At 43.3% G+C, this 14,652-nt stretch overlaps 2 protein-coding genes across 21 annotated transcripts in view; one reads left to right on the top strand and one right to left on the bottom strand.

Moving 5' to 3' along the window:
• Positions 1-2,849, top strand: part of RUFY1 (RUN and FYVE domain containing 1) — a gene marked incomplete at both ends in the record, with an annotated part of 55,088 nt that extends 52,239 nt beyond the window's left edge. Inside the window, 2 exons of the mRNA XM_079704025.1 lie at positions 1,483-1,560; positions 2,703-2,849. Coding sequence (XP_079560151.1) covers positions 1,483-1,560; positions 2,703-2,849 — 225 coding nt within the window. The remainder of the gene's footprint in view (positions 1-1,482; positions 1,561-2,702) is intronic.
• Positions 2,850-5,122: 2,273 nt separating this feature from the next.
• On the bottom strand, positions 5,123-13,650 carry HNRNPH1 (heterogeneous nuclear ribonucleoprotein H1; the record flags this gene model as incomplete). Of its 20 annotated transcripts, none has more annotated exons than XM_079703743.1 (12): positions 5,123-5,869; positions 6,963-7,059; positions 7,720-7,809; positions 7,902-7,961; positions 8,345-8,480; positions 8,630-8,763; positions 8,819-8,890; positions 8,970-9,148; positions 10,101-10,239; positions 11,729-11,872; positions 12,082-12,237; positions 13,540-13,650. In XM_079703743.1, the coding sequence occupies 12 exons, from the start codon at positions 13,634-13,636 to the stop codon at positions 5,755-5,757; spliced, it is 1,419 nt and encodes a 472-aa protein (XP_079559869.1). The 20 variants fall into 20 exon arrangements, with proteins under 20 accessions (XP_079559869.1, XP_079559858.1, XP_079559873.1 ...); XM_079703732.1 differs by having other exon boundaries at positions 5,123-5,873; positions 6,967-7,059; XM_079703747.1 differs by having other exon boundaries at positions 7,750-7,809.
• Positions 13,651-14,652: the final 1,002 nt, after the last annotated feature.

The following is a 14,652-nucleotide window of genomic DNA, read 5'->3' as shown; positions in this document are numbered from 1 at the left end:
TCTCTGGTTCTGGTTTCTCTGCTGTCAGCTATAGTTTGACATTAGGCCTAGATCATAGGTACCCTAATGAAGGAAATGAAAAGTGGCAGAAAGAGATCCAGGTATTTTTTATTTTAATAGTGAGAGTAAGACCTTTCCCTCCAAGTGAGGGACCAGAGGCCACACTGGCCCACTAAGGTGCCCTGTGCCATTTCTGGGAACCACTTAAGCCCTGAGCTGGGCCAAGTTTCTGGACCATTTTGGGGAGGGCAGAGTGGCACACACAGCTTAAGGAGAACAGGAACATGTGGTCCCGGTGACCCCGTGCAGTACCAAGCTGGCCTGCTGGGGCTGAGAGAGTGGAGAGGAGGGTGCAGGAGCTCCTAGCCTTCAGCCTCAGCTCTGCTGTGGCAGCAGTGCACAAACACCCTCTTCACGAGGCACCCTTCAGCGAATGCTAGAGCAGAGATCCTAATGTCTCTACCAGGGCACCTCGGGTCAGAAGCAGCAAATTGTCACAGCAACTAACAGCAGCCTGGACTTGCAGTTAACATCGGTTTACTGTACCCTCCCTTGTAGACTGAAAGTTCCTTGGATGTCATTGCTGTGAGCTGTTTATCTTTGTATCCCCTGCACTGCACGAAAGTGTGCACAAAACGTCAGCTGACAGTGCCAGAGGGAGGATAAAAATCATAAAATGGGACTCGAGCTGCATGGACTAGTGAACGCAAGGCTGAAAGCCCTGGGTGCGGTGCTGCAGCTCCCAACCATAAGATCTCTCTGTGTCATCAGGAAAGTGATGGCCAACAAAAGCCAAGGAGCCGTGAAAGTACACAGGGCCCTTGACCCCTGGCCACCTCAGTCCCTGAGGCTGAATAAATCGCATATCCTAGCTTTCCCTTAGAAGACCCCCAAAAAGGCATCTCTCTAAGCCTCAGTTGGCTCCTGGGCAGAATACAGACATCTGCCTCCCACAATGCCCTGAGGACTGGGGGTCAGTGTGTGTGGAGAAGGGCTTCCTGTCTCCACAGCACGTTGCCTTGTCTCACGGTGGGGACTGTTGTCACAGATTTTCTAGTCTGGCTGACAGGGTTGGCCGTTCCTCCTGCCAGTTCAGGAGGCACCTTGGATAATGTCTCAGCCAGGGTTGGAGTTAACCAGATCCTGATTCTGGTTACCTCAGCCACAGGGCATTTATGGAAAGGGGGTGGGTGAGTCTCAGGTTAACGGAAAGCTGGAGAATCTGGCTTGAGGACTGGGGGCAACCTGTGGAGACCAGGAAGCCAGAGGGCAGGCAGGCTGCAGCACATGAGCTCCAGCTGTGGTCAGGGTGGGGGACAGTCCTGTGAGGCCCCTTCTAGTGGAGAAGAGGCAGTCCCGCAAACGCAGACCAGGTGCTCTTAGCAAGGGACAGCAGATGCTGGGCTGAAGGATGAACACAGCTAAAGGTTCACCAGGAACCAGGCCGTGAAGTGGGATTCTGTGGTGTTCTTTCCTCCTCAGGGCCATACTTGGCTGAAAGACGACGAAGCCACGCACTGTAAGCAGTGTGAAAAGGAGTTTTCCATTTCCCGGAGAAAGGTATGTGGGGTAGCCCTCCACTCACTCACCCAGGGGCTGAGTTCGTGCCCTGCCTGGGCTCTCCTTCCTCTGGTTCTGGCCTGTGGGACTAGGCCCACTGCATTGTGTTCATGCTCACTGGTCTGCTGGCCCATGCAGACGACCTTCCAGCCTGCCCCCTTTCAGGGACCCCAGCCGGTAAGTTACAGGCCTTGTCTCCATCACAGTCCTCTCAATCATTTGGGAGTTGGGGCTGCTTGTTTGCAGAAATGGTGTGTATATCAACTGAAAATTCTCTGGAAGCAATAGGACCAAAATCTAAGTTAGGCAAAAACAGAATCTATGGGGAACCTATGGGCAATTTAAGTCTCAGGACAGGCATCCAGGTGGCACCAAAAGGTAACTGGCAATCTGGGCAGGGCACTTGCCCCCAGTGAATGCCTGTGTAGCCTGCCTTCAGGTTCTGGGAACAGAAGGTCTAGGTCTTTTGAGCCCAGTCTTTGGTCCAGGGAACAGAAGGTCTAGGTCTTTTGAGCCCAGTCTTTGGTCCAGGGTTGACAGGGCCTTTATTGACCAGTTGGGCAGGACAGGGGTAGGATATAGATCTCACACAAAATAGGCTCTAAGGCTCCCCACACTGAATGGCCCAGTTCAAGGTCCACTGTCTAGCCTGACTGGGGGAATGGGGGGCAGTTGGCAGAAGTGATCTATAGAGGGACACACAGGTCCTTGTCTTGGCGTCTGCCATGTGCCCAAGGTTCAAATAGCAGCCCTGTTTACAAAAGCAAGATGCCCTTCTCATGAGGGGCTGGCTAAAGAAACCTTGGGTCACCACCATGGAATGTAGCAATTGCAGAGAATGAACCCGGGCTCTTTAAGTAGCACGGACTACCAACTCAGTGAGTTAAGAGCTGTCAAGTCCAATAAAACACAAGGGAAAAGAACCTTAACTCACCCCTCCAAAACTCCGTGGATTTTACAGGAACATAGATGTAGAAACAAGAGGTCTACAAGAACCCATTCCAAATTGGTACAAGCCTCACTGATACATGAGGGAGGGGTTTTAAAGCATTTAACTTTTTTAAAGGTCGATGAACTAGAGCGGGTGGGCAGACCCAGGCAGCTCAGCATGTTCTGAGCGTGAGTTCTTTTCCATCCTCTAGCACCACTGCCGAAACTGTGGCCACATCTTCTGCAACACATGCTCCAGTAATGAGCTGGCCCTGCCCTCCTACCCTAAGCCAGTACGTGTGTGCGACAGCTGCCACACGCTGCTCCTTCAGCGCTGCTCCTCCTCCACCGGCTCCTAAGGGGGGAGCATCAGCAGGGCCTGCTTTCTGGACCAGTTGCCAGCCTGTCTTCATGGGCATGGGCAGCCTCAGAGCAGTGCCAAACTCTTTGGGTCTCGAGGTGGCCAGGGGCTTGGGAGGTTAGTTTTCCAAGAGAACAAGATCCTCGCCTGGGCTGCGGGCACTCTGGAACACAACACGCGGGACCAGAAGCTGCGCGCCTCTGCTTTCCAAATTTTATGGATTCAGCTCCTCTGGATTGAAATTCTTCTCCTTTGACACCACTGGCTTTGGCTCAGATATAACTTCATGATTTTGCTATTGTCATTTTTCAGTTTCCAAAGAATTAACCTATTTTGCAGCAGACCCACTAGTGTCGTGAGTAATCAATTCCTTTCCCTCCCGCTGCCCCAGCATGCCTTCCCTGCTTCAGAGTCAAGAAATCAATTTCACGCCCTTGTGAATATCCATCATTAGCCCTGCAATAAAATCATTTATTTTTCATAGTCAAGAAATTTGCTGTTTCACACTCTTGTGAATGAATATCCATCATTAGCCCTGTAGTAAAATCATTTATTTTTCATAGAGTCAAGAAATTTGCTGTTTCACACTCGTGAATACTGATCATTAGCCCTGCAATAAAATCATTTATTTTTCATGCTGGTGCAGAAAATGAAGGAGCTGTGTCAGCTTCACAGGCTGCCCAGAGCAACCCCCATTTCAGGACTAGAGGCCCTTGGTGAGGGCGGCTGCATTTGAGGTGAAGACCTGAGCCTGTTGTGTTCCGGGGTGCAGGCTGCTCTGCCCAGTTGAGCCAAGGACAAGTTGGGCCATTGAGTCCAACAAGCACAGAGAAAGTACCTGTCACCAAAGCCCAAAAGTTGTTCCCTTATATATTTGGGCTGGCCAAAAAGTTCACGAGTTTTTCCTAACATCTTACAGAAAAACACGAATCTGTATGGCCAGCCTCCAAAACTGTGTGCCCAGCTCCAAAGCTGCATTCATTTCAAACTACAGATTTTCACAAGGTTCCAAAGAACCACAATGTTTCTAGGTTCTTTCAAGTTTCTAATTCTAGTCCCTTTTCTTCCTCCAATAAGGCATGTTTTTCAACAAAGATGTTCCTTGGGGAAAACTAGAGGACCAGGGGAAGGAACCCTCCTGTGTCCAATTCCCCAGACATGGAGTAACTCAGTAAAGATCTCAGGGGCAGTAGCTGAACACCAATGCTCAACAGTGCCTCCCCAAAAAATTATCAAGTACAACACTCCTGTATCCCCAACCCAACTGAAGGTATGCACCCAGCCTTCAGAGAGCCTGTGGCAGGGCAGGCAGACTGCAGGGCCCTTCACGCATACCTTCGCGCAGTGCTGCCATCTACAGTCTAAATAACGACTATCATTCCAAGCAATTTTTCAGAGTACACTCACCATACTCACCTCACCCAAGAGGAAACCTTCAGCAGTCACAGCAAGTAAAAACGTACACGTGGCTTCAAACAGCACAAGCCTACATTCTTTATTCTAACCTCAATACAGCGAACTTCTTCTATTAGAGGGATGATGAATGAGTGGCAATTCCCAAACTAGTGTTAAGTATCTGAAGGGAATCCTAGAACTACACTTTTAATAACTTACTACTTTCCTAGCAAATGTCATTGAGTTCGTACCTACAATAATAGTTTCAATTACTGATATAAACGAATCATTTGTTCTCCTAAAGTACAACTCGGTATTCTACTTCAGAAGCTTTGTAAATAAATGGAATAATGTCACACTTCAGTAGTTTTGATCTTGAGGAATGAGGCAAAAATAAAGGTTGAAACCTCAATGTGGAAGTTCTCTATGAGCTAGCTCCTTCTAGAAGATACCACATCTAAGCAAAATTCAAAAGATGCCATCAGACGAGGAAGGGGCAGCTCTAGTCAGCCACCCCTTGCCTCCAGCACTTCCCTCAGCCATGCTCAAAGGCTTCCATGGACATGCATCGCATGCAGTGAGGAGACTTCTGCCTCCCCCTTGGCTTTGTGCAAGTGCTTAGCAAGTCAAAGGCAATTCAGATCAGATCCTGTGCAGCCAGGCCAGACATACAAGCTCTTCCACAGGGCCCCAGAGCTACGTTTACCTTCAGTTGCACTGGAGGGAAGAGAGGTCTGAAGACATCTACAAAACGGCCACAACTGCCGAGCCTGTCTGCCACAGCCAGAGACGTGGGCCACTGTTCACCTACGCCCCAGGCAGGAATAGATCACCAAAAAACAGTCCACATGACACTGAAGCACAGGTAAGACAAAGTGCAGTTTTTAAAAGGAGGATTTATTCAACAAGTTTCACTTAGCGCAATACACCTAAAAGGAAAATCACAATACAATGAAAAGATTTAAATCAAGGCCTCAGAATTTCATACAAACACCAAGACCAAAATCCTAAAGTATTGGTATTGCGTCTCAAATTTTCCCCATTAACTTAAAAAAAAGCTTAAACTTACGTGCCATAGAGGTTATTAAATGAAACTAGAATTAACAAACATGCCAAATGTTTCACTTTTAATTGTAGACACAGCTCCTATAGTTTTACAAAAAAGCATGTCTCTCAACAACGCATCCAAGCAGTGTTCAATGTAATGTGGTGTAAGCAACATTTAACATAATTCAACTGCTTTAACCTAAATACACCTACTGCTTAAGTACATCCTACAATATAACTAACTTGAGAAAAGCTGAAAATTAACAGTAACAGATTACTCAACCTAGTTACATCCTAAATGAATGTTTGTGTTCAAAAATACTGAACCTTAAGTCTTTAAAACAATCCTGGTTTCCACTTAGAGTAAGCATAAATCACAAGTTTGTATTGCAAAACTGTTAAAACTTAAGTTTTGTTTTTCTTTTAAAAAATGTTGACCAAGAGTCAGTGATCAGGATCAATTACATTCCCCATCCACCACTCATACTGGACATGCTAGACATCCCTCCCATTCCGTTCACTCCCATAGATGCTCGGCTTCCACTACTGTAGTAGCTGCTGTTCACTGCTCCTTGGCTGCCTGCAAAGAGATCAATTTGACAAGTCAGGATAAGTATCAGATTATCAGTCAACTAAAATATAGCATTCCAAGAAAAAGTTTAAAAAGTATACGAGTACAAATGGCTGCTGTCCAAGTGGCGAGAAGCATGTTTGGGAAAAGGGACTCCCGACTCCAAACAAATCTCAATTAACCCCTTTTCTCTGCAGTACCAACTTGCCAGACTCTTGTGCTACCATTTAATTGGATGCTTCAGGATCAACGTGGAAAATTAAGTTTAAAGGAAAACTAGTGTTTTTCAAAAATTGCAAAATTACTTCATGTTGTTTTTAAAGCTAAACAAAGCATTTAAAAAAAAATTTACCGTAAACATTCACAATGTGTCCATCGAATGGCATATATGAATAGGGAGCACAGGGGCAATCTCTTGCTTTTCCTATTCATGGCGGGCAAGAAGTGAGACGACGAAGTTGGACTAAAGGCAACTCACTGTGCCCAAAATGGCAGCCTCCATGTAGTTAAATCAGAGCCATTGACTGCTATAGAAAGTGTTACTACAACATATCAGTATTTGCTATTGGGAATTTAAATTATACTTTTTGAGAAAATATTTACCTATGCAATGTTTGATTGAAAATCACTGGAGTTTTCCTGTAAAACTTGGTCTGCAAAAGGATTTTGTAGGGTAAGACTATAATACCAAAATCACCATTCTTTAGACCAATTGAAAAAATTAATTAATAAAACCAATCCTAGGTTAACTGACTAGTAAATACGGTCCTAAACCCAACCACCATTCTATTATTTAAAATTCTCCCTCCATCTAAAATGGATTTATTGCTAACAAAAACACAGAAAAAGTGAACAATTTTACTTAATGTTTTAACAAATGGAGGCAGATCTTTTCTGGCTCGACATTATTCAAAGTTGCAATGACTATTTTGCATTCATAGAATACTTCTCCCTCCCAATGATTCTGAAAGTTAAGCTATTTGAACAATTAGGAACAAGAGCATACATTTAATAACCCCATTTCTCCAAAAAGGAGCCTGAATATTCCCAACTAAAGAAACCTGCCTGAAACTTATTCAAGTATATAAAAAAACACACTTACCATATCCACTCATGCTGCTCTGGCCACCATAGCCGCCTCCATAACCACCACTCAGCTGCTGGCTGGCTGGGCCGCCATAACTGGACTGGTTTGCTGTTAAGTTAAGAGAACATTAGAACCTTGTTCCTTATGTAATGTGGTACCTGGTGGTACCGGGCTTGTAGTTCTAAATCTATTATTTTCCAGTCTTGATCTTACATCACTACATATAACCCTCTGTGCCCTCCTTCTGCCTACTGTCTATGACCAGACTACCTTTCTATCCATCATTTGAGCTAGTCAAACACTTATAAACCACAAGGCCAACAGAATACTCATCAGCAGAACTGAATCCACGTTTCCGTAAGCAGAGGCATTTTGACAAGACCTTATGCTTAATTGGATTTAGTGGGATTTCCCCCATAATTCGATATATTAAGGGTAGGTCAATACATAGGTATCACTGAACACCTGATTATGCCCCAAAATTTTGATCCTGTGCTTTTTGCTAAATATTACTTTTAGATTTATACTTCATACTTATAGACAATTCAACTAGTTTCTTTCTGTAGTTCCCTCCCCCAAAGTACTTCAAACTAATTTGTTATCTAACAGTTTTATGTAACAACGATTTAAGGCACACATACTATTCAAATCAAAACTTTTCTTTGCCTAAATTATGCTAAACTCCTTATATATAAATTAACTTAACTTATATAATTAACTTATACAGATATAAATGTTTTGGTTTTTAAAAAAACTAACGATATTTACACAAGCCCATGCCTCCCATCATTTGGCTACCATAAGCACCACCGCTTGCTCCTGCTGTAGAATTCAAGAAGAGTTCTACATATCTGTGTTCTGAAATGAGAGAAAAGGCATACAAGGTTAGCTTAAAAAAAAGACACTAAAGTGATATTTACACAAACCCATGCCTCCTAGCATTTGGCTACCGTAAGCACCACCGCTTGCTCCTGCTGTAGAATTCAAGAAGAGTTCTACATATCTGTGTTCTGAAATGAGAAAAAAAAAGTTGAAAATGTTTGTTGGTGAAAGAAAAAGATAAGCACTTTTAGTTCTTTTAAGTAGATCTGTGAACTATAAATACTTTTAGTAAAAAAAAAAATTCTAGCTGCTTCTCTCAGGTGATTTACTTTATGCAAGTTTCAAAAAGCAGTCTTAAACATTCACCTAAATTGCTTTGTCAATTAAGCATATACCTTAGTGTTATCACAAAATTTTTAATACTAACTTTAAAAACCCACACACTTTTTAAACATCCCATAGAACACTATTATTGGATTACAAATTTTTCTCATCCTTACTATTCCTTTATCATAATCATTAGTCACACAACTACCTACAAGAGACCTGAAGATCCTTAAATCACACTTACGCATATTTGCTTTGTCTTTTGACATAGCTGCCACAGCATCTTCATGAGTTGCAAACTCGACATCTGCTTCACCAGTTACTCTGCCATCGGGACCAATTTCAATATGTACTCTCACAGGGTTGAGTGGTGAAAAAAACTAAATATAAGGTATTTCAGAGAATGAATCAAGTCAAATACTGTTACAGGAAGCAAAACTTTAACATGCTGCTTCACTTAAGTAGAATAAGAACCATGTTTTTACTGTTATACTGAGACATACAACTTATGAATTTATCCTACACTTACATTATAAATGTCGTTCTCAGTAGCTCTGTAAGGTAATCCCCGCATGTGTACACAGTGTCCTGTTGTGCTCTGGAAAGTAGAGCCACCATCCCCGTATCTGTGATCTGACATTCCTGAAAAACAATAATTGAGGTCTAGATGAACAAGAGTTAAGTATCCCTCAGATGAGAAATTCAATTCTTACCTTACCTCTTCCAAATCTATCTGACCCAAATCCATAGCCATCATTATAGCCATTATAATCATCATAGCCTCCATAACCTGAAAGGCAAGAAGTACAATCACTAAATGATAAGTCACATAAAGAACAGACCTCGTGACACCTGCGCAATACACATACCTCCACCATAAGCACCACGCCTCATCCTTTCAAAGCCAGCTCCTCTTCCAATGCTGTTATACCCTCTGCCAGCCCCAGGTCTGTCATAGGGACCTGGCCGCTGCATGGCCATAAGTTTTCGTGGTGGATCATAGTGAGTTCTAACTTCAGCTCGACTGCTCTTAAAGATTTCGATATACCTAAAGCATTGTTCAAGAGGAAAGGGAGTGGGGAAGGGAGAGAAAACATTAGTTCATTTCATACAGGTATTCAGTTACACAAGAAAACAATGTAGTCATAGCCATGAAACTGACTAATATTTAAAGCCAGATTTCTTATATTTGTATAGGCAATGACCAGAAATTCACTCAATTTTAAGATTTAATGTAAACTTTATAGAAAAAAAATTCACTCCTCTGAGGCAGAAAGCCCAACCTTAGGGGTAGAGAGGAGTACTGTAAATAAATGTCTTAGGAGGGAAAGAATTCCACTCAACTTTCAACATTTCATGTCTTAAATCCATTGGCATCATGTATAGCAAGTGAGCTAAAAAGCCAGCCTCCACCAACAGTCTAGCCCACACTGCACATTTCCTTCTGCCAATAAATACCCCAGCCTATGCTTTTAGTAGGAATCAGCATAGGTAAGCGCATGCTTCAATGAAAAATAGTCACAAGCAAAGAGAATAAAACCTTTTGTGACAATTTCTTGAAAGCTATGCTTATTAATACATATGCAGAAAACATTTATACAGCAAGAAAGTTTGTTGCATTTCAACTTTAAAAACAAGATCAGAAAGTATCACATTTTCTTATGGTAATATTAATTTACTAGGTGGAGTTATTACAGCTAAAGCCAGGTTTGCATTAACATTTTTAAAACCATAGTCTCTCAACTCCAGTGACGGGGGTTAATTAGGAATCCTACAAAATTGTAAAGTAGACCAAATTAACTGGGGACAATTTCAAACCTATAATTTAATCTGAAAGCACTATGGGACTTTGACATAGGAGAACTTTGAAAATTGTAGCAAAATATCAAGTAATTGGGACTAGGAATCAGATTTTCTTCCTTGATTCTAAGCAGAGAGAATATGGATTTAATTGTTTACCATAAGAAAAGTGACAAATCCAACCAACCATCCATCCCCACCTGTGCCCTATTCTTTCCTTGTGTTTCTTTAGAGCCTTTTCAGCTATTTCCTGTGAAGCAAACTGCACGAAGGCCTCCCCCGTACTCCTCCCCTGGAAGTCCACCGGCAATGTTATCCCATTTGGCACGATTTCCAACCCTTCAACCCAAGGACAAATAACCCCAGTAGGGGGGCAATATTAACATCACAAGCCCAGAAATGATTCTTCTTATAGCTTTAAATACACCAGAATTTTAACTTTAGGTGAACGGTATGCTTTCAACAAGTACTCTTTAAAAATTCATTGCAGTAATATGAAGTTCCATTATAACAAACTATTAACTCAATTCTTAACACATCCCATGACATGGTATGTAAGAAAAAACTTGCTGAACACAGGATGCATTAAGAATTCAACAATTAAGAACACTTATTTATCTATGCAACTTAATGTTGAAAATTATACAAGAATTTAACAAATTTTCAAGCATTAAAGACAACAGTTTTACTAAATTCAAGATACACCTTTTACCTCATTTCATATTGCAATGTTTTAAAGTTAGTGGAACTTCAGTTTTAAGAAATTACATATTTAAACATTCAATATACAAATTGAAACATTGTTTAGTCATATAATTGACAAACATACAATCTAAGCTTTCAACAAACAACTGATCTAACACAGCACAATCATGCACTCTTATGCTCTAACAGTAGTAAGATTCACTTCTGGAAATTCCGTCTATGAAAAATCCTTTCCGTGGAAACATTCCCAAGCTTACAAAAAGGACTTAAAGCACTTTCCTAGAAGATATGAAATTATGTTCATATTTAACGATGTTGACAGATAGCATTCAATTCTCACCAATTTAGACAAAAACAATAAAAACAGACTTGATTGCAAAAATTCTGGCAAAATATTAGGACTTGATATGTATCTAGTTAAGTCAAGATTTTAGCACATACTACACTAAACCATGAAAGGATTTCTTGTTCTTAATTCCAGTTTATCACAACATGAATATTAAGCAACAATATTTAAAACATATGCTCTGACATTCTGCTAAACATTCAAATACTTTAGGCCCAAAACAATTTCAAAACACTTTCTGTACTTCAGATATTAAGACTACATTTAACCTACACTTATATTAGATTGACTTTCAGTAAGTTTAATTCCCTGGCTAAACCAATTGTTTCCGTAAGTTTTTTTTGTATAAACAGAATGAGATCATTAGAGAATTTCTGGTCCCATGACCCAGTGTCTCTTACAATATAGACACTTGCCATAAATTACAACAACCTAACATACTAATCTAATGTTAAGGGATCTTACCTTTAACTTGAAGTACTTAGCTGTACAGCAATGTGAGAAAAGTAGTTAAGTTGTTGAGGACAATCCTCAAAGATCTACTCTGAACTACAATACTAAATATAGGCAGTTAGCATTTTGGAAGTACTTAATCAATCCACCTTTAAGATGGGCTTAAATTATTTGAAGGTCTCCAGGAAAAAGAAAACATTAATTCATCTTCATATACTCACAACCTGTTTAAGTATCTAAGCTACTCAACTTAAGGTCTATTCAATCACATGTTGCCAGAGGCTAGCCAGAACTCACTGCTCAGCAACAAACAGGACTACATACCTGAGAAGAACTGAACAATTTCTTCTTTGCTACATCCAAAGGGGAGTCCTCTAAGCCGTACAAAGCCATCATTGGCCGTGTCAGGACTATTTGGACCAGTATGCTTCAACACCCAATCCATTTCAACGTTGTTTGACTTGAATACTGAAAGAGGTGCTTAGAATTAGTCAACTTTGGAAAGTTAGAAAACCAAGTTCAGACTTCCTGGGTCTTTAGATAATCTAGGTAGAGCTGCCATAAACTCTTAGATGACCATTTCCATGCGGTCAAATACCTAAAATTCAGAAGGGGTAAGATAGATTTCTATTTGTTTAATGTTTTATTTACTGTTACTAGGGCAATGTAAATCAAACCTTCAACATATCTGTGTCCCATAGTTTCTCTGTCTTTTTTCAGGGCCAATTTGACTTCATCTTCCGATTCAAGTTCAACAAAAGCCTCGCCACTCGGTCTGCCTTCTCTGGTGTAGATGAAACGAATACCTTGAGCCCCATTTTGAATTTTGCAGTCTGGAAAGAAAACAACCGTTAATACAGAATTTAAAACTAAAAACCACCTCTGGGTGATGAAATGCCTATACACACCCCCACTACAAAGCAGAGCATTTGCAAAGCCTAAAATAAGCAAGGTATTACTAACTCCTACGGTGTCTCTTTCAGTAATTAAGCACTTTCCCTCTCATGACCAAACTTTCTTATTCCCTAAATATATTCCCAATCCATCAAGAAAATCCAATATTCAAAGCACTTTCTTAATGAAGTTATCTCCAAGTCCTCACTACTTAAGTGTCCATTAAACATCCTTTTTATAACTCCTCAATAAACTTTTAAGTCTGGACCTTGTGATTTTATGACATTTTCTGAATAAACGTGGTTTGGAGTTTTGATTTGGGGTATCTGACAGTTTCACCTTACTAGCAGCAACATTACAATTTCTTGCTCGAATCCGAATTGCAGGGCCAATACTCACCTGAAAAGGGATCAATGTTACCAAGCTAAAATGCTCCAAGTCGCACAGCTGAAGCCAAACCCAGTCTTGCCCACTGCAAGGTGGCTTCCAGTGTACTTGGTTCTTGTTTTACAGGTCGTTTTCCGTTACACACGCTAAATTCAGATAGTAAGTCAATACTACAAATATCCTTCCAAAACCTGTAAATTTCTCCCAAATATGTCTTTCAATCTAATCTTACACTAATAATGAGAACAAGGACATTTGGCAGACGTTATTCAGGAAACCTACACACTGGGTAAAAAACTACACAGGCAAGAAAACTTTCCTGGGCTTCAGTGTCCTCAACTGTAAAGTGAGCCACATCAAGAACTATGAGAAAGAGCTCTTCAGTTACAAAATCTTGGTTAGGAAAATTCTCTGAAATTAAGAAATGACATTTTATCCTTCCAACGCAGAATGCCCCTTTTCAAATAAACGCCAAAACCGGAAAGGTGTTGTATTTGTTCAGCTGCTGGGCAAAGTTCTCAAGATTGAAGGGGAAATCCCATCTATCCCCATTTATCCTTTCTAATAGACATCCACAGAATGACTAGTACTTAAAGAAAAAAAAAAATCCGCCAGAGAGGCCGCATTCCCCGAAGAGGGCCGGGCGGGCGGGGCTTTCGCAATTTCCATTGCGTAACAGCGGCCGGCCGGGCGCGAGCGGGACAGCGGGAACCGCTGCCGCCCGCGCCCCACCAGGGGGCGCCCTGAGCTCGGCCCACCCCCACCCCCCACCCTGCCGCCGCCGCCGCCGCCGCCACCGCCTCCCCGCCCGCCCTGCAGCCCGGGCTGAACTCCCGCCTCCGCTTCAGACTCACCAGAAAAAAACCGCTGCACTTCGTCGGCCGAGCAAGACCAAGGCAAGCCCCGGACCTTCACCACGAATCCCTCGCCGCCTTCGGTGCCCAACATCATCGTCTTAGGGGGTCCTGGCGTCGAAACAGCCTGCAAGACGGGGATGAGGATCAGAAGTGAGAAATGTTAAAATTAAACAGCCCTCCGATCTCGAAACGCCCTGCCAGCCGGCGGCGCCTCCGTAAAGCTCGAGCCCGTGCGGACGTTCCGACCCAGGCGACTCCAACACCGAACGCCCAGTTGGCCACCGGCCGGGTCCCCGAAGCCGCTCTGCGCACCAGGTACCAGTGCCCCAAGCCGAGGGGGCACCCGGCCTAGCGCCAGCGTGGAGGCAAGGAAATGGCGGCGACCGCTTCCGCTCCGCCTCCTCCGACATCTCACACAATAGAGTCGGCGCGGCCTGCAGGCCTCAGCGGCCCTGCCACGACTCGGCGAACCATTCCTGGTGTCTAACGGCAGCCCGCACCTTGCTAAAGCCCCCGCAGCCTCTACAGAGACCTTGGGACAAGCAGTCCTCGCAAAACTGGCATCGTCGGGGGCCGCTAGGTGGTAAATACGGAACACCAAACACTCACCTGCACACACAACTTCGGCGCGGCTGAGAAGAAATGGCTAGCGGGCGCCTGCGCAACCTAAATAAGGCCCTTTGAACAAGCTCTGCGCACGCGCAGCTAGGTTCCCGCACCGCCCCCTTGCGTCACGCAGAGCTCGGGCGCATGCGTAATATCATGAGTCGGCCCACCTCCCGCCAGTAAATTATTATACGCATGCGTGTTTGGGTCAGCCCCGCCCCCTCCTTAAACCCGCCGGGCTTTTTTGCGCCTGCGCCTTACCGCGATTATTCGAGCCTTAGCGGTTTGAGTTTCACGCGCATGCGTCTTCCTTCAAACCGTTCGCTCGACTTACCCGCCAGAAGGGGGAAGGGTTATGGCGGCAATTAGTTCCATACGGGAACCGTACCGGGCTCTGGGTTGTGATGAGGTGTCCCTAGCCTATTATCCGCAGTCCTAGCAGACCTGAAAGTACAAGCGCTCCCCTCCCTCGCGCCGCCTATACTCCTTTTCTCCCTAGAGCCA

The sequence above is a fragment of the Hyperoodon ampullatus genome (assembly GCF_949752795.1).
Source record: "Hyperoodon ampullatus genome assembly, chromosome: 4".
In the NCBI taxonomy this organism is placed as follows: domain Eukaryota; kingdom Metazoa; phylum Chordata; class Mammalia; order Artiodactyla; family Ziphiidae; genus Hyperoodon; species Hyperoodon ampullatus.
Note: the sequence above shows the minus strand (reverse complement) of the source record. Positions and strands in the feature narration are given on the sequence as shown.